The sequence below is a fragment of the Taurulus bubalis genome, assembly GCF_910589615.1.
Source record: "Taurulus bubalis genome assembly, chromosome: 12".
NCBI classification, from domain to species: Eukaryota; Metazoa; Chordata; class Actinopteri; order Perciformes; family Cottidae; genus Taurulus; species Taurulus bubalis.
This window is the reverse complement of record NC_136600.1, coordinates 25,138,144-25,160,558: the sequence shown is the minus strand read 5'-3', so window position 1 is coordinate 25,160,558 and position 22,415 is coordinate 25,138,144. Positions and strand designations below refer to the sequence as shown.

General features: G+C 42.7%; 3 protein-coding genes across 3 annotated transcripts; all 3 read right to left on the bottom strand.

Moving 5' to 3' along the window:
• Positions 1–464: 464 nt before the first annotated feature.
• On the bottom strand, positions 465–2,085 carry lratd2b (LRAT domain containing 2b). Its single transcript, XM_079227710.1, has one exon. The coding sequence runs from the start codon at positions 1,972–1,974 to the stop codon at positions 1,153–1,155; it is 822 nt and encodes a 273-aa protein (XP_079083836.1). The 5' UTR covers positions 1,975–2,085; the 3' UTR covers positions 465–1,152.
• A 2,399-nt stretch (positions 2,086–4,484) lies between these two features.
• On the bottom strand, positions 4,485–7,819 carry nsmce2 (NSE2 (MMS21) homolog, SMC5-SMC6 complex SUMO ligase). Its single transcript, XM_079227604.1, has 6 exons — positions 7,585–7,819; positions 6,181–6,293; positions 5,899–6,052; positions 5,730–5,821; positions 5,531–5,637; positions 4,485–4,922 (listed from the first exon to the last, which is right to left on the bottom strand). The coding sequence occupies exons 1-6, from the start codon at positions 7,697–7,699 to the stop codon at positions 4,811–4,813; spliced, it is 693 nt and encodes a 230-aa protein (XP_079083730.1). The 5' UTR covers positions 7,700–7,819; the 3' UTR covers positions 4,485–4,810.
• Positions 7,820–8,271: 452 nt separating this feature from the next.
• On the bottom strand, positions 8,272–19,690 carry washc5 (WASH complex subunit 5; the record flags this gene model as incomplete). The annotated part of the gene is made up of 28 exons (XM_079227768.1): positions 8,272–8,598; positions 8,850–8,937; positions 9,040–9,193; positions 9,629–9,725; positions 9,819–9,948; positions 10,055–10,158; positions 10,263–10,342; positions 10,431–10,533; positions 10,690–10,852; positions 11,394–11,518; positions 11,641–11,820; positions 12,287–12,388; positions 12,494–12,574; positions 13,781–13,921; positions 14,288–14,398; positions 14,528–14,603; positions 14,774–14,940; positions 15,383–15,495; positions 15,646–15,775; positions 16,139–16,266; positions 16,431–16,602; positions 16,945–17,058; positions 17,161–17,313; positions 18,104–18,296; positions 18,804–18,904; positions 19,050–19,134; positions 19,251–19,396; positions 19,505–19,690. The coding sequence occupies 28 exons, from the start codon at positions 19,688–19,690 to the stop codon at positions 8,542–8,544; spliced, it is 3,480 nt and encodes a 1,159-aa protein (XP_079083894.1). The 3' UTR covers positions 8,272–8,541.
• Positions 19,691–22,415: the final 2,725 nt, after the last annotated feature.

The window sequence follows — 22,415 nt, the reverse complement described above, 5'->3', positions numbered from 1 at the left end:
ACACACACACACACACACACACACACACACACACACACCAGCTAACAGCCTGATGTCGGAGTAGTTTGGGGAGCCAAATACTGAGACCACAACTGGCAGCAGTAAGTGCTTTAACTGTCGGGCTCTGCACCCTGATGACGAACACACACACACACACACACACACACACAGCACTGGGATCTTACTGGTTCAACAGGTAGAGCTGAGGCTCCTCTGGGGCGTGGATTGTGATTGTTACGCTGTCAAAAGAGTCGTGACAACGCTGGTGTCTAGGATGCAGGATGTGGCTCCATTATAGAAAAACCTCTCCTACTTTTGGCTGAGATTTATGGTTTGACGTTATTTATTACCATTGTACCAGAAGTGCCATAAATTAGTTGAACATTTTAGAGTTGCATTCCTTTGCGCAAAAAAAAAGGAAAACTTAACTGTTCAAATATATATTTATTTCCATAATCCGTCATACAAACATCTGTTTTTTTCTTTTTTCAAAAAAATAAACTGTTGTAGCGGGTGAATCAGTCAAAGTGCAGTCGTAGTGGTCAACGAGTGTAAAGCTGAGTGATGAGTGGATGCACAGCAACAGAAGATGGATCAATAATAACAGCATATTCTCTCGGTATCGGTCGCCATCACCTGAGTTGTACAGCGCTGTCCTCAGGTACAAGTACATCAGAGAGGTTCGGCTCCTCATGTGCAAAGATTCGTTGGATTAGAAAGATAATTATGGGCTCCGATGCAAACGTATCCATCATAACAAGTCACTTCATCTGGGGGTTGAGTGTGTACAAAAATCATAATGTGTTCCTAGAAGGGAGGGAGGACATTTGCCACTTTGATATTCACTTCTTTCTGAAGCGAGATTTACTTCTGACCCCTGTGATCATCTTTGCTGAAGCACCGGAGAGGGAAACAAGTGTCACCCCAGAAGTCTGGGCTGTTCCTCTCCTCTCCCAGAGGAAGCAAGTGCTCAAGTTGTAACTCCCTGTTAGGATTGGGTTTTCTTTGCAGTGTGGCACGTGCACCAAAAACTCGTATTGGTTGACTAGGTAGACGCTCCCTCAACAGCACACAGGTTGTGTGTTTCCAGCATGAAAAGTGTGTTTCCCCCAGTGAACACCTTGAAGCTGCAGCCGGTGAGCAGCGCATCCATCAGTTGCCAAAGTGCCCCTCTTTGTGCTCCTGCGCCGTGTTCAGGTGGTTCTCCAGCTCTTGCGTCACGGCATCTTTCCCAATCTGATCGTTCCTCCGCTTCTCCATGATCACGTCCTCCAGGCTCTGGAACTCCAGCACGTGGCTCTTCTTCTCCGAGAAGAGCAGCTTCAGCCTGTACGGCTGCTTCCCTATCCGGATCTCGCCTCCGATCTTAAACTCCCGTTTGCCGAAGCGGCACCACGCGGCGAAGCACTCGGAGTTCCTCCAGTACAGCTCCCGGTCCCGCGACCCGACGTGGTCCAGGGCGTTGCGCACGACCACCTCCGGCGGGAGCGCGCGGTACCTGTAGAGCGCGTTCACCACGCGGCCCTTCTTCCCCTGGCTCACGTCGGTGAGGAAGTTGTTCTTGATCTCGGCCCGGTGCATGTGCACCACCTGGAAGTCCCCCACGTATACGGCCCAGTGCGGGTACTGCCCTGTGGCCACGAACTCCAGCAGGTCTCCCGGTCTGCACTTGTTCAGGAGGCTCTCCGCGGAGTGCGTGGCGGCCGCGGCGCTCGTCTCGTGCACGCACTCGTCTCGGTAGTAAATGGCGCACGCCAGCTCGTCCCGCGGGTCGAAGGGCTTCTCCTCGTGGTTCGCCGCGCGCTTGTCCTGGGAGCAGCGGTCCACGTGCTCGTCCTGGTCGTCGTCGTCGTTGGAGAAAATGTACGAGACGCCGATGCGCGGTCCCTCGTCGTCCGGGTCGAACCCATTCGGCTCGGCCGTCGGCACCTCTGCGTAACTCAGATGCGTTAGCTTCTCCACCTGGTTCCCCATAAAGGTGACAGGTGGACGCTGCGCGGATTGGGATGAACACAGAAACAGGATCCACCTGTTTCCGAGACGGAAGGAGACGCGGGGCTGCGCCGCGGAGGAACTAGACCCAAAGCGGTGAAGACCGACCCCAGAGAGCCATGTCCCGGCTGCGTGTGCGTGCGTGTGTTCCTCCAGGTGAACACCAACTGCGCCAACCTGTACACAAACACAACAAACAGGAGCTGTAATAAAGTAGAGCACAGGCGGAGCTGAAAGTCAAACTACTCCGCGCAGTCCCCAACAGGTGCGTCAGGTCACACCTGTTGGGGAACAGTTTCCACTCACGAGCTACATTTACTTTGTCAGTCCCCGCTACACTTCTGCCGTCATGTCAGTCTTTCTCCCGGTTGTACTCCTCATTTAGTCCGGTTCCTTTTCTCCAGCTCAGTCCTCAGGTGACAATACATGTGTTTAAACTCTCTGGAGGAGCAGGCGGACTCACCTGCGGCAGCTCGGCTCCTGGCGGCAGCTTCCTCACGCGCTCCCGTCGTCACATCGGTCCAACAAGCCGGAGTTCAGACGGCTTGCGGTGCGCTCTGTCTGCCTGTGTGTGTGTCTGTGTGTGTGTGTGTCTGTAGTATGAACCACAACCAGTGTTGCAGCGAAACTCACCGAGGACCAGCGACTGGGAGGTGTTGTCATTTAAAGCGACAGTACGCCTTTTCTTTTGTTGACGTTGTTGTTGTTGTTGTCTCGTTTACAGACTCAGTCTTTCCTTAAAATAAGTACACTTGAATGTAGCCATTAGGTGAGATTAATATCAGAGTACAATTGTGTAATTAATTAATTGAATCAATATAGTTTACTGCATGGTCCGTGTTTAGTGTGGGCGACTTACTATTGGATGAAAATAAATCTAAAAATAATAAGTTTTTTTCCATTGTAAATATGAAGATGGAGGATGTTATAGAAATAGATAATTTACAAGAAGACAATGTAATATTAGGTAAAGATAAACCACACACTCTCAGACACACACACACACACACACACACACACACACACACACACACACACACACACACACACACACACACACACTCAAGACAATGTAGGATCTTTTTACAGGGGAGAATAAATCCCAAACGGTCATAAGCATACAGTATTTCTGCATTATACATCCATATCTTTTAATCTACAAAATATCTTGTATACCCTAAGGACATAAAACAATATATAAAATGTGATGGTTGCATCATAAAAAATAACTTCACAGATGATTATAATGACTTTATAATGATCCCTTAAACTTTTTGGACATGTTTCCTCCAAACCTCCCTGATGCCAGTGGATATATCTTTATAACAGAAACGGTATCACTGGGCAGTGTGTCAACAGCACAAGAAACCAGACTCTTTTTGTGTTTATTTTATTTTTTGATGGGAGCGTCAAACTGTTTGGATTTAGCCCCAGAAATCCGTGGAGAGAAAAGCAATGACACCTGAATCAAACCAGAATTTTTGGAATCTGAGCCCCGCTGTTCTCCTCGCTCTCCATCCGCCCTCCTGTGCCACAAAATGAGACTATGTTCACTTCCTGCCAAAAAAGGTACAATCCCCCTTGGAGGCAGACGTTGAGGCTTACAGTGTCTCAGGCAGCCATTACACATACTTCTTGGAGCTTTTCAACAGATGAATGTGAATTCCAGATCAAACACAAGCAGAAGAAAGCAAACATCTATGGGGAATTGATTGTTTTTTTCCTCTTCCTTAGTGCTGCATGTCTGTACAATATTGTGATTGAATTTCTGAGGATATTTACAGCTCTGCTCGCCTCCAAAGAAAGAGCTTAATGTCTCTGCCTGCGATACGCTGAATGCAATGCTGGTGCTTGTTCGCCGGCACTCTCCACAAATTGAGCTGTTGATGTTAAATTACCTGTGACTTCACATGTTGTGCAGCAAACACGATTAACTTTGCAGAATGCTAATTCAAAATGAAGTCGAGTGGAGAAATGAATGAGTCAACACTCCAGATCATTTGTTGCCAGTTAATATCTTCATGGGCTAAATGCTCTTAGTGCTGCGTGACGCACTCTTTGGCGGGAAAGAGCAATTAGAGATTTATTTGAAAATATGTGATGCAAGGTTATTAAAAGATTAGCTTCACCTAGTTTCATCTCAACGCGGCCTTTGTTTGTTTCTCTTTGGAACAAAGACCCTTTTACACGGAGGAGCGCAGGCTGGATGGAGAGATGTAATCTCTAAGTGCATTCCTGCAGATGTTTCTTTCATGGCTCATTCAAAGAACTGGAGGAAATTTATTTAGTATCTCCGGAAACATACTTTAGTTTTCACTTTCGTTAGAAGAAACTGTTACTTTAATACGACTAAAAATGACCACTTCCTGGATTTAGAGTAGCCAGTAGGCAACTCTACTAATAATCCTCCATCATACCTGGAGCTGAGAATTTATAATCCACACACACACAAAATGTATTTAGTAACATGCAGACACTGCTCTCTAGTGGTTATGTCAGTTTACTGCAGATTAATATAATTACAGTCATTCGTTTGTCAGGTATTCGTTTATGAAAAGGTCTGCAGCTTTTATTTACATGAAGCAAGAGCACAAAAAAATGCTCCAGTTGAAAAATAAACATCACAATATATTTGAATTCACCGAACAGAACATTGTAAACTGTCCGCCAACACCAGCAACCACAAGTTACCAACTTGTTTCAACTGACAAGCGTTTCAGAAGCACTGCCAACAACATATTCCTTCTTAACATGCTGATAATCCCCTTGGCACAGGTTATATGTACTGTGAACGATTCTGTGGAAGTGTAGAACAGTACTACGAGCGGTTGCTGTCTCTCTTTTGGCTCTGGATCCTCCTCCTCAGAATCGTGTCAGGAATCAGATCCGACTGTTTCACGTCTGTGTTCCCACAGCCCACCACTGGACAGCTGGAGGGCAGACAGAGACGGTTTTAACACACAAATAAGATATGCAAATTCACAGATGTGAGAGAGCGGGAATAAAGGTGAGGGTAAAGTGTGGCAACAAGTACAGCAGCAATACACAATACGCATTGCTGCTGTAGTGAGGTGTGCACAGTGACCAGGCAGGATTTTAGACAACAGGCAGGTATTTCAGTGTTCCTGTACACTAAAGAAATTGTGTATTCGGGCAGGCTGCTGGTCTCACGCCAAGTTGTTTACGGCTGCAAAACCCGACTCAACTTTCCAAAGTCAAAGTCAGTTTTATTTGTCACTTCTTCCATTTGTGCAAACATACAGAATACCTGAAATTGTGTTTCTCTTCTGTGTGACATAAAGTGAATAGTGCAAAAACAGTTAAAAAAGTAAAAAATAGACAACATATAAACAACATATAACATATAAACAACAGACATACATAGTGCAAAAACATAAACATAGTGCAAAAACAGTTAAAAAAGTACAAAATAGACAACATATAAACAACATATAGCATATAACAACATATAAACAACATATATACAACACAAATTAGGAAACTATATAACCGTCCTCCGCGGGAAAGAGCGTCTTACCGGCATTTCTTCTTCTGGCTCTGCTTGGTTTTGATCAGGCCCAGTATGGCTCCTTCGTCGTAGTGGTGGTTACACTTCTTGTTCTTCATCGGGTTCACCATTTCCATCTTGAATACAGATTCACAGCGGTGTTTATCAAATGAACACACACACATATGTAAATTGGTGAAATAGCACATGAGCAGGCTGCAGTATCTACCTGTGTGAGTGGGCAGCTGAAGTTGACTTGGCTCTGTGTAACAGCGATGTCTTCATCGAGCTCCTCCGGGTTCTCCACCGACTCTTGGTTGGCTGAAAAAAGCAACGTGCAGAGTTGAGTCCAGCAGTGCATGCATTCTGATCATGTCCTCTATCTTTCCCGGCCTCACCTTGGTGGAAAGAGTTCTTGACGTTCTCCTTGAAGGCCACTACTTTCTGGTGGTTCTGCAGCTCGGCGTCGGAGAGCTTGGCTACTCTCTCGGTGAACCGCTCCTTCACTTTGGCGGACAGGCCGACCATGGCCTCCGGCTGCTGCGGGTTCGCCTGCAGAAATGGAAGTAGATTAGGCCGTTTGCTTCACCTTTGACAATTAGTCAACGTCAGTGTTTTCCCTGACATTTCAAACTAACACCGTGACATTAAGACTTCCGCTCAAAAGAACTTTCTCTCACCTCTGACGTGACTTGCTGCACAATGTCAACAAAGTAGTTGATTTCTCGGTCCAGCCTGGCACACTCCAGAATCATGGCCTCCATCTTTTTGATGCCTGGGTCGTCCTCTTCACCTGTCACACAAACACACACAGAGGGACGGACGGATGAGGAAAAGAAGTGACACCACACTATGAACATGGCATGGAAAAGTCTTGGTTAAAAAAAGAGATAGAGTATTATAGTAGATATATCAGAGATATCAGAGTATTATAGTAGATATTATATTATAGTAGATATTAGAGTAGATATATCAGAGTATTATAGTAGATATTATATTATAGTAGATATTAGAGTAGATATATCAGAGTATTATAGTAGATATTATATTATAGTAGATATTAGAGTATTATAATATATATATATATATATATATATATATACACACAGAGTATTAGAGTAGATATATCAGACTAGTATAGTAGAAATATATACAGAATATTATAGTAGATATATATACAGAGTATTATAGTAGATATATCAGAGTATTACAGTAGAATTATATACAGAGTATTATAGTAGAAATATACACAGAGTATTATAGTAGAAATATACACAGAGTATTATAGTAGACATATCTGAGTATAATAGTAGATATATCAGAGTATTATAGTAGAAATATATACAGAGTATTATAGTAGAAATATACACAGAGTATTATAGTATATATATATATATATATATATATATATATATATATATATATATATATATATATATACACAGTATTATAGTAGAGATATCAAAGTATTATAGTGGACATATTATATTATAGTAGATAGAGTATTATAGTAGATATATTATATTATAGTATAGTAGATATATCTTTGTTATAATAAAAAAAAGAAGAGATAGAGTATTATAGTATATATCTCTTTGTTAAAAAAAAGAGAGTATTATAGTAGATATCAGAGTATTATAGTATATAATATAATGATATTACAGGAGTAGTATCATTGATAACATGTAGGCAGTACTTAATGTTGTACCTGCTCCAGGTGGATCTCAGTTAAACTGTTTATTCCTGTTAGGTGGTGTAATCTATACTAATGCATCACATTTTATAAGCCCGATCATGGATTATGTTTGTAAATGATTTATCTTTAAAGCACACAAAGCTAAAGACGCCACATTCATGTAGTGGAGTTAGAACAAACTTCACCACCTCCCTCTGAAGTAATGTGGAGTGATGTTAGCATGGAATGACATAGCAAGTAACTCTTCCTCATAATTGTAACGACACTCTCAAGTACTTTAACGTCGTGTACTTTTCATTCCCACGTCCGTAAACACACGTAAATCCCTGCTCGTTGTGTAACGTAAAGGTGGACACAACACAACACGGCAGGTGTTGGTAGCCGTTACCCGGAGCTTCCGCCAGGTCCATCGCCACATCCGTCACGATGTCCATCCCCGTCCCGATGTCCGCCTGACAAGACTTCAGACTCGACAGAGTTCCGTGAACGGCGCTCAGAGACATCCCGACTGCTTGTTGTTGTTGTTGTTGTTGTTGTTGTATCCTCTGAGACCGCAGACAAACTGAAGTTAAGCTAACTTTTGACGTTTACGTCCGTCTGATCCCCGGTAGCCTCGTCGCGAGCTAACGTGGCTAACTGACGAGCTACTTCCTGTGTGAGTGTGACGTAGCAGTGACGTAGCAATGTATTTACAAGTGTCGGGTTGTTGTACTAATGCTGTTCAGAAGACAACAACAAACAAAAAAAACACTCAAACGTCACAAGAAAACACACTCAAATCAACCGCGAAAAACAGCAGCTTCCAGCTAATTTCCGACTTCCGGGTTTGTTTTTGTTCTTTTCAAAATAAAAGTCTTGGCCAAACGATCAAACTGAAGAGAAACGACACAAGATATTTTGAACAATCATGTTTATTACCGATTACTGAATGTTATTTAGAAATGGCACAAATGATAATACATAGAGTAGGCAAATAGGCTATTTCAATTTTATAGCTATGTACAATCTATTATAAGTGCATTAAGACATTAATGGTCAATGAAATGTGTAAGAAAACAATTAAATAGGCTTCCCTCATGGTAGGCATTGAAGCACAGTCTGTGAAAAATACAATGAATGAAGACTGAACTCCATTTTGCTGCCTTAGTTTCAGGGTCCTGGTATTGTGCATGCAGTCACCCTGTCACCCTGTCACCCTGTCACACGGCTTACTGGGACACTTGAAGCGATCGTTAATGTTATTAGTAACACACCTGTGCTTTTCCTATAGCGTCAAGTCAAAGTGTCTGCAGTTAAAAAGCCTACAGCAACACAAGCATAATGATGAAATGCTTCATCCAGATCTTCACAGTATTGTTCTGAACTCGTCAAAAATGAAACTGGGCACATGGGCTTCGGCCACCTTAAGAACACAGAAAATAAAGGTTTAAAACGTTAATATATCATATATAGTCTTATTCAGGGCATGGTGCTTTATGATACACTTTCTCTCACAGCTGAAAGGTAGTACATCTTACTATATAACAATACAGCTGCTCAATATATACGGGTAGAATCATCACAAATTAAAGCTTCCCTCAGTTTCTGTTAATTGTAATTTACCACATTCTGACAACCCCACTAGCAGCAATACTAAGGTCAACGTTGGCCTACCTTGCGTGACAGTTTTGTGTACTTCACATAGTCTTCCAGGAACATCAGCGCTCCCACCACATCAGAAGGCATGTCGGGGATCTTCTGACTGAAGGGGTCAAACAGGAATAAAGCCATTAAAAGAAGTATCCAGAAACAGTATTTTGAACCACACACGCATAAAACCATGTAGTCAGGACGGCTTTGTTACCTTGTGCACTGCTCCATGATTGAGCGGATGAACTGACCGATGAGAGACAAGAACTGCTGCGTGTATCTGGAGTGGAACTGCTTGAGCAGGGTGAGCATGCCGAGCACGAGCGGAGGCCAGTCCACCGGATCGGCGGCTTTCCTGCAGGTCATTCCTGGGAAAAGTCGAGTGGTCATTTACATGTTTGAGGCCGCCTTCCGTCCCAAGTCTGGCATACCGACTGTAAACTAATCTGAATGTATGTTCACAATCCTTAAATCCTTCCTGGTAAGTAGCATTCTTTTGCTTTTGCTGCTTTTATTTCTTAAACTGCACTGCAACTTTTACCCAATTTTTATTTTGCTTTTTGACTGTTTTAATGTTTTCTTAACTGTTTTTAAATCATGTTTTCTCTGCATTATGTTTTGATGCTTTTAATGGTTTTATGTGAAGCACTTTGGATCGCCTTGTTGTTGAAATGCGTCACAAATACACTTTGCCTTACTCAGTTAAAAACTACATTGGTTTTACCTGTTGCTCACAACTGTACGACTTAAGAACTCAGAGTACAATAAAAGCTGTAATATAGTCAACTAAAAACTAAACTTGCCTTGGTTTTTGTTGTACTGAAGTTTAGGCAGCTGAGCGATAATAAACAGGAAGTTGATGATGGGGAAGTACGGGAGGCGCTTTGTGGTGATGTAGATCTGTGAGAAACACGGTGGAAGGAAAACAGTCAATGGTTTCTGAAAAACTATTAATGCCACTTGTTTGGGAACCAGCGCTCATCATCTCCAGACCTTGTTGAGTGGGTTGTGAATGCCGGCCGCCTCCAGGTGGGCAGTGATATCATACAGAAGGGTGTTGTCCTCTTTAGGGTAGGGCAGCGAGGGATCCTGGTAGTGAGCTTCAATGTCGGCCAGCAGAGACCTGGCAAGGGCGCAAAGAGAGCTTGAAATTCAATCTGGAAAAGTTGCATCATATGTTCTTTTCTGAAATCAAACAGTCATCGATGTACTACTGGTACTTGACTGACTTGTTGAGGTTTTCCAGGGCAGCAGCCAGGTGTTTGGAGTCAAACTTGCAGGAGTAGTTCAGCTCATTCGCAATCTGCTGTCTGAGAATCTGCATCTGACCGACCTGCAGCGGACCCCATTTGCAGAAAATACAGGATGAACATCTAAATGAAAGTAATCCATAAGTATTTTCTGTTCCCGGCATTGGGGGATATCATGGACCGGTACCTTCATGATGGCCTCCAGGTATGCACTCCAGATCTTCTGGGTTTTGGCCACAGCGCTAGCGTACACTTTGCTGGAATTACCTGTTGCACCAAAAAACAAACACATGAATTCTCCTCAAGGAATACAAAGATGCTGTCAGGTTGAAGGATTTCCTAAACGAATACCTACCCACAATACCCTGGATTGGGTTGACGGCACCCAGCATGGCTTTGAAAACATCCACGGCAGCTCTGTCCTTCAGGATCGTCCTCTGAATCCATACCAGGAAATTCTGATGAGAGAAACACGTCGCTAACAATGCAAATATATTCAGGTATGCATTGAAGAAAGCCCTTACAGACCTTTATTCATACATTTCTTTGTCACCAACCAGAGCCTTTGGGTAGCTTTGCTGCACAGCCTGCAACCTTTCCCGTATGCTAATTACCTGAAGTTCCTTGACAATCATGAAGCAGAGCAGGCGGTCGAGTCCATTGAGGCCGAAAGTACCCAGAGTGCTCTGGATCTCAGAGAACAGCCTGTTGTTCGTGACCTCGTGGTGGCTCCTCAAGTCGTACCAGGTGTTCATCTGGTCGATGTAGCACGTCACCCTGCAGAAAAGACCCATGTTCGTCAGGGAGCGTCGGAAAACTGCAAGATTCAGTATCTATAAACATGACAAAAGCTTGTATTCTTCATATAAAGCCCAGTTGTTCTGAAAAAGAAAAGCAATAACTCTTATATTCAAGGCATGGAAAACCTGGAAAAGTCATGACATTTTAAAATGGTTATTTCCAGGCTTGGAAAAGTCCTTCATTCATGTGTTCATGTCGTTCATTTACCCTGAGTTTGAAATAATGAATATGCTTTTAAAAGAAAGACGCTCAAAATATAAGCAGGCATACATACAGGCATCTATATAAATGTTTATTCTTATAATCAAACTATTGTCTCATTCATTTGTGTCATTTAAGGTTTACTGTATGCTTTGTATTCTCATTGTTAGTTTAAATACTACATTTACTCACTTTTTCATGTACATATTTGGTTTAAAGTCATGGAAATCCATTGGTCAAAATGTGTATGAACCCTGCATCAAATAACTTGCCACATGCATGAACAGTTACTCTTCTTGTATGTGAGGAGACGTACTTGGGATCCGTGATGCGGAGGATCTCTCTGCAGAGACGGCCGATGAAGGTGGCCGACTCGTCCACAGAGGGGAACTTTGGGATGGGGATGTGTGTGGACTGGTGCACACTCTGCCAGTCCTGGATCTGATCGGGAGCAAGGAGAGCATATTATTGCATATAGAGCATATTATTGATTATCGGCGCAGTGGGCAGAGGATGTGTGACCAGAAACCGGCCCAAACGCATGTGACTGTGCTGGGCCTGACCTTGGCCCGGAGGAAGCTGTTGCACTCCTGCTCCACGTTGTAGTTGATGATACGGGACACCTCCTCCTGCCAGATTTTGAGGCCGTAAATGCTGACGTAGTCCTGGATGTACTCAAACGACCTGTAGAACCCGTCCATGGTGGCCGCCATCTCCTTCAGCTTGGGCATCAGCTCACTGGACTGAGAGCAGGAAGATTCTTGTTTAGTCTCATCGTTTTAATTGAAGTACTGGTGGGCGGGATTTGTGTGCTCAGGAACATGCAGGTATAAATGCAGCAGGGCTGTGTATGCGAATTTACATGTAAAAGATAATTAAAAGGGGTGTTGGGGTGATTGTCGTTTTTGTTTTTCTGTTGCTTTTTCGTACTTTATTATTGTCTGACAAACCTAATTTTTGTATTTATGTTTAATGTTAATATATCAAAATGAATAAAAATGTCTTTGAAGGGCAAGAAGGGACATACATTAGTTAAAAATCAATTTAAATACATTACAATGAGCCTATAAAATGATGTTCCAATGTGTATACTAAGTCGTCCCGTGTCTCCATTTCTATCACTAATTCAGTGACTTGATAATATGGCAGAAACTGAAATAAATCATGAAAATATCCATCGATCAACAGGTGTCAGATCTGCAGTCTGACCTTGGCCTTGGGGTTGAAGATCAATCCTTTGTGCAGAGCGTACGCGACCCTCTTCACCAGCTCCTTCCTGATGCCGTCCTCCAGAAGCTGCTTGGGATCCACCTAAAGGGCCACAGCGTGTTCACAAGTAGAATCCAGCATTCACCGCTTCCTCAGCTGCACTCCACGCCACATCCCTTCCACCGTAAAGCTAAAGGTGTCCTCTACCTTAATGATCCCAACCAGAGTCGTCTTCATCATCAGGATCCCCTCGGTGAAGATGGAGATGTCGTGGGTGAGTTTCGCCACCTGAGAATCCAGTGAACCAGTGAAAGTATTAGGATAAGATCAGAATGTTCTAAATCAGTTTGTATAAAGAGATGAAGACAAGCAGATCTGCGTGAACAGAAATGTTCCGTGCTGTTTTTGTTCAGAGTTTAAATGTTAAATTCTAGAGGAAGAGGAGTGTATATTATATAATATAATATATAATATATATTATATATAATATATAATATATATTATATATAATATATATTATATATATATATATATATATATATATATATATATATAATATATATATATATAATATAATATAATATATATATATAATATATATATATAATATATATATATATATATATATATATATATATATATATATATATATATATATATATATATATATATATATATATATATGTGTAACTAATAGTTTAACACTCTGTTAAACTATTTCTCTGGGTCAGACCTCATAACCATCTGTGGTGAGAGAGCTCTGTCCATTCAATTCAATTATTCCCAGTACCTTTTGTTCTTTTCCCCTGTGTTTGAGTCGTCATAGGAACCCCAAATTAATTCCAATACTTGTGTTTATTGTATGTATTTGTTCAGCAAAGTCTTGGGGAAAAAAATGTATATCTGCAAAAAAAAAAAAAATCACTTTTTAAAAGATATTTTAATCATAACTATGAACATCCAGCACGATATGAGCAGGATTTCCCAAAAATGCCTCCTTGAGCGGTCACTGAGTTTTTCAAACTGTATTATGGTGCCTTAACAACAGCCCACATACTAATAAGACGCCTTTTTGGAAAGAGTAGGACCTAAATAATCATAATCTGCAACATGAATCATAGTAGAACACAGCATTTGGGTGTTCAAAGGAGTTTCAGTCAAAAAACGGTGTTGTTCGGTTCAAAAATTGAGTTTACGTAAATACTTACTTTACTTTAATTATGTTTCACACCAGATGCATCTTCTCACAAGGGTTGCAGTATTGTAGCAATTTATATAAAGTTAAACAACGATGTGGTTCCAGAGATAACATGTTGTTGTTTTTTGTCTGATAATAGGTGCAGGGGGATTTTCACACACTGATTTTAAAGGGTTAATAAACACTTAAAGACATTTAAGTGTTTTCCACCACATTTGTTTTCCCTAAAGGAGATTGAAAAGGTTCATTCCCATGACCCACAGGAGCTACATGCACATTGTGAAGTGAAGATGCACCTCATAGCGAGCCCCCAGCTGGGAGAAGTCCTTCAGCTTGTCCTTGTCTAGCCGTGTGGGAACCTCCATGATGTCGTGGATCTGAAGCTTGATGATCTTGGCCAGAGAGGTGAACATGCTCTCTGGGATGATCTGCAGCACCTGGAAACAAGAAGATAAAACACTCAAATACCGTACACACCTTTGAGGGGTTTGTTTTTAAGACGGAAGAGTCCAGATTGTGTGAAGCAGACGGTGCTGAAGATGAAGCATAAAGCAACGTAGGATGTGGTTGATGGAACCAGAAGGTAACAGCAGAGACATCCGCTAAATCGCTGTTTTGGGGTTCGATTTGCAAAACAGATGGTTGAAGAAACATTAATCATGACTGCAGATGTTTCTGCAGCCGCCGCGATAACTTACAGCACGCAGAGCTCATTTCTTAAAAGTCGTGAAACCATTTTGAAACGGTGTTCATTTGCGATTGCCGCTAAAGATCAGAAGGTGGAAACGTGACTTTATTTGTACCTTTCTGACATAAGCCACCAGCTCCCCGGAGTAGAACTGTGAAACACTCAGCAGGTCGGCGCTGTTGGCCTGGTTGATCCGCAGCAATGGAAGGTCCAGGGCCGACGCCAGCTGCTCACACACACACACACACACACACACACACAGGCTATATTTCAACACCGCAGGAAGCTATTCTCCAAATCAAGGCAACGTGTTGGGGCTCTTGTCTTTGTGTGAGCATGTGCACATGACCCTGACCTTCAGGAATGTCGCTCTCAGCTTGGTGACCATGGACGGGTTGACTCGGATGCTCTCCTGCATGATCAAGGTGAAGCTGCAGAAGAAAACAGGTGAATTATTCTGTAGAGACAACTGCAACACAGGGTTCTTCTTCATGGTTCATATAAAAAAAGTCTATCTTTATGTCGATGAGGAGGTTTATTCATTGTGCATCTTCTTACAGAGATGTGTGTATGGCTTTAAAGTCCATCAGTAAGTACCTACCTGTCAATGATCTGCCAGGCGTAGGACAGGTCTCCAACTATCTGCATCGTAATGAGGACTTCTTCTTTGATGTTGATGGTGCGGATCATTTGGTGCAGGAACTTCCTGGTGTCCGCCAGGAACTGGCAGACCTGAAGGTTGGACTCCAGCTGGTGGAACTCCTGGACCTGAAGACCCAGCAAGCAACACTGCCGTCACACATCTGCACCCAGGGGTGCGAAGCAGTCTGAAGAAATACTTCTCCATTGGCGTCCATTACATTTCTGGCTCATGAGTACAATGTGGTGCTGGCTCAGAAGGAGGACTCGATCATTTTTGAGAAAATCGACTATGACAACAATACAATTATATTTTGTACTATGTCTCTATTTATATGCATTTTATTACAGCTAATTTAGTCTCTTTAATCTGCCCCCATTTGCATACATTGTTATTGGATCCACTTATTTTATGCATGAAGTTAAGGCAATATTGCACCAAATCATTCAAATAATGTCACAAAAATCAAATGATACGGTCAGAAGACTTCAATTAAATTGCGGCAAATCAAATCTTGATGCTCAGCGCCGTCAGCCTTCTGTTAAAACGCAACGTCTTCCTCTGGCTCACCTCGACGAGCGCCTGTATGAGCTGAACCGTCTTCCTGCCGGCAGCTGTGGAGTCCTCGTAGTTCAAAGACTCGATCTGCTTTGAGATTTCCCTGAACCAGGCCTGCAGGTTCTCTGTGAGGAGCAACACAGGTGGAGAAAGAAGGTTATCAGTGGCAGGTTCAGAAAAATGACTCGTGTTCCAACGCTGAAATAATCCTGGGCGTTCGGAGCATGAAGCGCAGCGTGGCGCCGCTTCCTCGTCCTTTCACCTCGTCCACTCACCGTTCTTCTCCACCCTGGTGAGCGGCTTGACGCCGGAGAAGACTTCGGCCAGCTCAGTCATTCTCTCAGACCCCTCCTTCTGAAAGCTCTCCCATTTGATCTGCTTCTCCGACAGCATCTGCTTGAACATCTGGAAGAGGGACGGCGCAGACGCTCAGTGGATGCGGAGGGATTAGTCAGGCGAGATGCGTAATGAGAACATTAAACGTGTGTCCTCTCCTAATGATAAACCGGCGCTAGCCATATGCTGTCTATGCTAATAGACGACAGCGGGGACACACCTAACGAGAAGCACCGCTGGCTGGATCACGGGAATTATTCCGCTGTTAATTTCACACGTTCACTAGAAAAGGAGACGAGCTCAGTGTGTTTGACAGCAGCCTGAAGGCACAATGAGTAGGACTTCTGCTTTGTTTGACATCTTTCAAAGTATTTAAGGATAATTTGCTCTCAGCTCCTTATCCTTCCGTGTCTTCCCGGCCATGCCGCTCACCTCTTTGAGTGTGAACTCAAACTGAGCCGTGTCCAGCAGCAGCTGGAACAGGATCTTGACGTTGTACTTGGAGTCGTTGAGAACTTGATCTTTGATCTGACGCAGTCGCTTGTTGTTTAGGTCATAGGCTTCAAAAAGAAGAAGAAAAGCTTTTAGTAAACACATTTGGAAGTCTGGAACAAAGTGCTCTGTGAACTTTCCAGCTCACACTAACTAGATAAAAGGAAAACAGGGGAATTCAGCTGCGTGAATGAAATAAAACCTTTTCTTACAACATATTCTACATTCTCACCTGACTCTGCCGAGTGCAGCATCAGCCAGCGGATAGAGACGTTGCAGTCCCTCAGGCAGTTGAGTAGTTTGGGAATGTTGTCCAGGATGATCTCCTCCCGGAGGAATCCTTCCTTCAGCAGCTGCTGCACTTGAGGCCTCAGGCTCTCCATGCTCGCTGCATATCGAGACGCCTAAACAAGGAGAGATGTGGTTAAAGGCATCTTCCACCAGGGACGGTAAACCCATCATTCATTGTTCCCTCCTCCTGCAGAGTTCTTCGTGACTACGATGCATCTTTCTTAGAACCCGTGCTTCAATTTTGAGCTCATTTCACAGTTTAAAAATGTCTTTCTGACGTCACGGATTTGATTAACACCCTTGTGTTTCAATTGAAATTCTGCAGTCTCACTGGATGACTTGCAAACTCTGGAGACGCAGTTATCAGCTATACAGCAGGGTGTCGCACTGAAGGACTGTGAATTGGCAAATTCTGAGGGCTGTGTGACTTTGAAGCCAATAACATTTTACAATACCTGCTCTCTGATGTTGGCAGAGTCGAGGGTGTAGTTGAGAGCCGTCTTGGCCGCTTTGTATGGCTCCCAGGCCTCCACCAGGTTCACTGTGATGCCCATGTAGACACTGATGACCTGCAGGCACGGCATAACATTGTATTAAGATGTTTACGTTCAGCTCTCGTCTACTGGCGTGACGTCATCGGTGCCGGTCCTCCCATGGACCGGATGTCTTACCCAGTTGTCAGGGAAGTACTTGTCCACTATCTCCCTCATCTTGGCCTGCTGGGTGTGCAGGATGGAGGGGCTGAAGTAGAGGCAGACGTAGAGCATGGCGGACTGGGTAGCCAGCGCCGTGCTGCGGTGCTCCGGTAACGGGTACGCAGACACCTGGTGGACCGGAGAGAAGTATGCTTTTAGGTCCAGCCACGGGCAAACCTAACTCAGGGGTCATACACATTTTGACCAATGGCTTTCCATGACTTTTCCATGACTTTTCTAAGACTTTTCCATGACGTTTATATGACTTTTCCATGACTTTTCCAAGACTTTTCTAAGACTTTTCTAAGACTTTTCTAAGACTTTTCCATGACTTTTCCATGACTTTTCCATGACTTTTCTAAGACTTTTCCATGACGTTTATATGACTTTTCCATGACTTTTCTAAGACTTTTCCATGACTTTTCCATGACTTTTCTAAGACTTTTCTAAGACTTTTCCATGACTTTTCCATGACGTTTATATGACTTTTCTATGACTTTTCCATGACTTTAAACCAAATTTCCATTACAAACATTTAGTGAAGTCTGGGTATAAACAGTAAAAAGTGAGTAAATGTAGTATTTAAACTAACAATGAGAATACAAAGCATACAGTAAACCTTAAATGACACAAATGAATGAGACAATAGTTTGATTAAAAGAATAAACATTTGTTTTATGCCTGCTTATATTTTGAGCGTCTTTCTTTTAAAAGCATATTAATTATTTCAAACTTAGCGTAAATGAACGTCATGAACACATGAATATAACACATTTACATGACTTTTACTAAACTTTTGTTTTTCAAGGACTTTTCCGGGTCCTGGAAATAACCATTTTAAAATTCCATGACTTTTCCAGGTTTTCCATGACCGTATGAACCTTGTTAACTGAAGATGACGATCGGCTCTGTTTCTCACCTGGTTGTAGATGTCGTCCGAGCGCAGCCTCCCGATGACCATGCTGATGAACGTGGAGCTGATGGGGACTCTGTGGAAGTAGCTCTCCGGGTAGTTGGCCGGCCGCTTGGCTCCCGGCTGACTGGAGTAGCCGGTGCTGCGCAGGAGCTTGCAGATGTCGTCCAGGTTGGAGTCGGCCGACGAGCGGGCGGCGCTGGAGAAAATGTGAAACAATAAAAAAAAATGGAAAGAGAGAATTTAAAGACGGGGGCTGGTAAAGCACAATGTGATCATTGAATAATTTTGCCATAACGGACTAAAATGATGTGTAATTAACGAGATGAAATGTTCATTGCCATTAAAGTCTGAGCATGTGGCATTATAATTATAAATAAAGACATATTTTGACGTGAGATAATGCAAAAGGAGTAAAGAAAATGTTGATATTGCAACTGGGAGACAGAAAGAGAGATAAACAGAGATCAGGTTCGCTAACCATAATGCATATGTATGTAAATATGACGAACGGATACCAATAAAAAAATATGTATATAATGTTCCCTCTGCTTTATATTTTAAGTAAATCCACATGCGAGTCAAGTAAAGTGACTCAACTTTGCTCCGAGCGAGCTCACCGGCAAACAAGTGAATTCAGTCTGTCGAGCTTGTGAGTCATCGAGACGATGTTGTGAGTGTGTGTGTGTGTGTGTGTGTGTGTCACCTGTATCTATAGTAGGCAACAAGCATCCTCTCTCTGACCTCCCCTTCAATCTTTTGATCAATAACCAGCAACATGACTCCATAAAGGTAGAGAGCCTCACACTGGATGGAGAGAACAAAAACACACACAATCAACTTCCTGTGTGTCTTTTTTGCTGAGTTTTTAATGCGTTTTGGATGGAAATAAATAATCAAGGCACTGAAACAGACAATTCATGTAAAAAAAAATTGCATTCGTGTGACTTACTAAAAGCTGTTTTCCGTCCTCATTTAGAAGCACGGTCTCCAGAGTCTGCTGAATATAAACGCCCTCATGGAGGTCATCCAGGTATCTGAAGAGAGGAGAGAATTCAATCATAACATCTTGAAAAAGGACGAGGAAGAGGGAGGCGTGTGAATCAAGGTCAGGGATAGTGAGCTGAATGTGAACTGCCTGGTCTTGTCTTACCTGTTGAGATCCACTATATATTTGTGGACACTCTCAAAAGCCAGATAGAACCTGGACAGAATCTCAATGTTGTTCTCTCTGAACTCCTCATCCAGGTCTTGGAGCTCAGGTTTGGCTTCCAGCTTCCCATCGTAATACTCTGGACCCTGGCGGAGAAACAAGAAGATTTGATCAATAAGTTATAGTCTCACCCCCTTGGGCCACCCCCTTTGGCCCAAGGGGGTGAGACTATAACTTATTGATCAAATCCATACCTTAAAGTAGCTGAAGTCACAGATAATGTCTCCGTATTTCTGCTGGTCGCTCTTGTCCTTGAGCCTGAAAACTGTCGGGATGAAGTCAGACAGGCGCAGGAGCTCGGCGATGATGGCGTTTCCTCGAGAAACGATCCTGAGGACAGCCTGGCCGCACAGGTTGTTCTCAGCCAGGAAGTCCACCATGGCGTCTGGAGGAGGAGGAGGAGGAGGAAGAAGAGGAGGAGGAGGAAGAGGAGGAGGAGGATGCACAAAACAGCCACCCCGTGACCCGGTCTGTGTTTTGCAGCAGATTGACTGAAAAGAAAAGCAGGTTGTTTGAAAACAGCAGGTAGATCAACTCAACACCGTTGAACCACCGTGGTTCTGACTTCTCCTCACAAATGCAAAGATAATTTCCCCCCAGAAATACTACTATTATAAATATTGCTATTATTATTTAGTGTATTTATTTCAATATTTAAATGCTGTATTTATTATGTATTAATAATAAATAAATTTGCATTTAAATAATGCACGTATTTATATTTTATTTATTATATTATTAGTATTTAGTAGTATTAGTATTATTAATATTGATACTATTATAAATACTACTAATACTAATAGTTCTATTATTAGTTACATTAATAGTACCTTTACTAAGCAATATTAATAGCACTTTGCATGAACATGGAGGTTTCCTCACTGGGAATATACCGCAATAAGCATTTAAATAACTTTATGCATTACAGTTACACTCATTATGACAAACGTTGACGTTATTCTATAATATAATATCTGTTAGTAACGTTTTAACGCGCCGGGAGTTCACAATTCCCAGGTTTCATGAAGACACATCGAAACCCGTCGAGAATACTCGTATCGCCTTTAATAGACTTGTTGTTTGGTGAGTAAAGAGTGCAGTTGTTATATTATTATGTGCCCATGCTAACGTTAGCATAGCCTGCTAGCTACTTTGATTAGCCTTTAATGCTGCAGACGACACTAACAGCCACATGAAACCATGACGACACATCGGGGTGAACAGACCCTGTGTGTGTTTACAGCTAAGTCATTTAAATTAAAGAAGCGTGACGTTTTAAAAGCACTAGACTGTAGCAACCAGACTTGCCTCTTCAGATCTTCTCTTCCCTGTTTACTTCCTCATGACCAACCACATGACTCCGCTGGGTGCGTTTGATTGTCTCCACCCGGCGCGCCGGAGGCGGGCGGCGCGCGCGGGCGGCGCGCGCGGCCCCCGCCTCGACTTCCACCAGTACATTTGCTGTTTTTTTATTTAGAAATCAGTGTTTTTGCTCTCCTTATTTATTTTATTTTTATTTTTATTTTGTACGATCATATCCAGATAAAACCCTTTTAAAATGTATATATATGCTACATGTCAATATATATATATATTTATGTCGATGTTGATTAAATGTCTTACAGTGACATTTAAAAGGGTTTTATATATATATATAATGTATCCATGCTAACGTTAGCATAGCTAGTATATATATATAAAACTTTTAAATGCTACATGTCAATATATATGTCAATATATATATGTTTTTGTGTTACTGTTTTTACTGTTTATTATTCATATCACTTGTTTTTTTTAACGATGTCTGCTGTAATCCTGTAAATTTCCCCACTGTGGGACTAATAAAGGATTATTAAGGAAAGATGACTTGCTGGGTCGCAAGACAAATTTCAGCACCAGCTGACGAATAAAGTTCATATCATATCATATCATATATCTTATTTTCTCTTATACAAAGATTTTTTTTTTTTTATCAGCTTTTTTTTATTCCATTCCTCAAAAAGTCAAAATTGGTCAGCTGAGTTTCTGAGTATTCATTCCTTCACTAAGTCATAGACTCATCCGGGAGTTCATGTTTCTCTAGATGGCGACAGAGATCCACTCTAACAGCATCTCTCCATCTCACTGCTGCACCGGCTGTGGTGCTGTGGGTGCTGTGGTGCTGTGGTGCTGTGGGTGCTGTGGGTGCTGTGGTGCTGTGGGTGCTGTGGGTGCTGTGGTGCTGTGGGTGCTGTGGTGCTGTGGTGCTGTGGTGCTGTGGTGCTGTGGGTGCTGTGGTGCTGTGGGTGCTGTGGGTGCCAAACCAAAGAGATGAATCCAAAGCTAATAAACACATAACATCCTATCGCATTCGATCCACAAATAAAAACAAAAAATATATATTTTCTTGAAAGGCCTCCGAAGGGACTTTCTTAATAAAAAGCAAAGCCGCATTATTCATCGCCATCTATGCAATGAAAATCTATTTGACCTGAGAGATAATGAACCTTGGTTGTAAACGCTGTTGGTCAACGTGGTCCTCATGTTCCCTTCACATCCTGATTGGATTGGACTTTTATTGCCAATACGTCAGGCGCGCTTCCTTTCAGCGGCGTGATCCAGAGGTTAATAACCATCGTGTGGAGAGAGCTGTTGGTTTGACCCGAGGTTTCATCACAGGCCTGAACCCACGTCGACGTCTAGGTGGTAAACATCTTTGGATGCAGCGCCGCTGAATTGTTTTAATTGCATTTTATCTTTGATATGCAAATTATTCTCCGCTCCGGGGCATTTTTTTTCACGAGTGCAGAGTGGTGATTGGCAGGACTGGGAGACAGAGGGTGTGACATATGCGCCATCACTTCAATGCATTTAGAAAGTGAGGACGAGGGAGGAAGACAGACAGGTGCAATTTAGATTTCTCGCCTCCTCATTGACCCGACTGTCCACAAACTGCACACCCTGTGTCCCGGCGGCCGCTGGATTTATTACCCGTTTACCATCACACCAACCATCACACGTTCTCCTCGGCGCCTGGGTCAGCATCATGAAAGGGTTTCACTAATGAGGTCTTGTTTTATTAACCTCCTGGTGCCTTAAGAGTTTGCTCATGTTCTCTTCTTGTTA

Excerpts from the sequence above, each read along its gene's own strand:
- nsmce2 (XM_079227604.1), bottom strand. The coding sequence starts at position 7,699 with ATGTCTCTGAGCGCCGTTCACGGAACTCTGTCGAGTCTGAAGTCTTGT. Across the intron at positions 6,294-7,584 it reads GGACCTGGCGGAAGCTCCGG|GTGAAGAGGACGACCCAGGC; the intron begins GTAACGGCTACC and ends TTTGTGTGACAG. Across the intron at positions 5,638-5,729 it reads TCAGCTGCCCACTCACACAG|ATGGAAATGGTGAACCCGAT; the intron begins GTAGATACTGCA and ends TCTGTATTCAAG.
- lratd2b (XM_079227710.1), bottom strand. The coding sequence starts at position 1,974 with ATGGGGAACCAGGTGGAGAAGCTAACGCATCTGAGTTACGCAGAGGTG.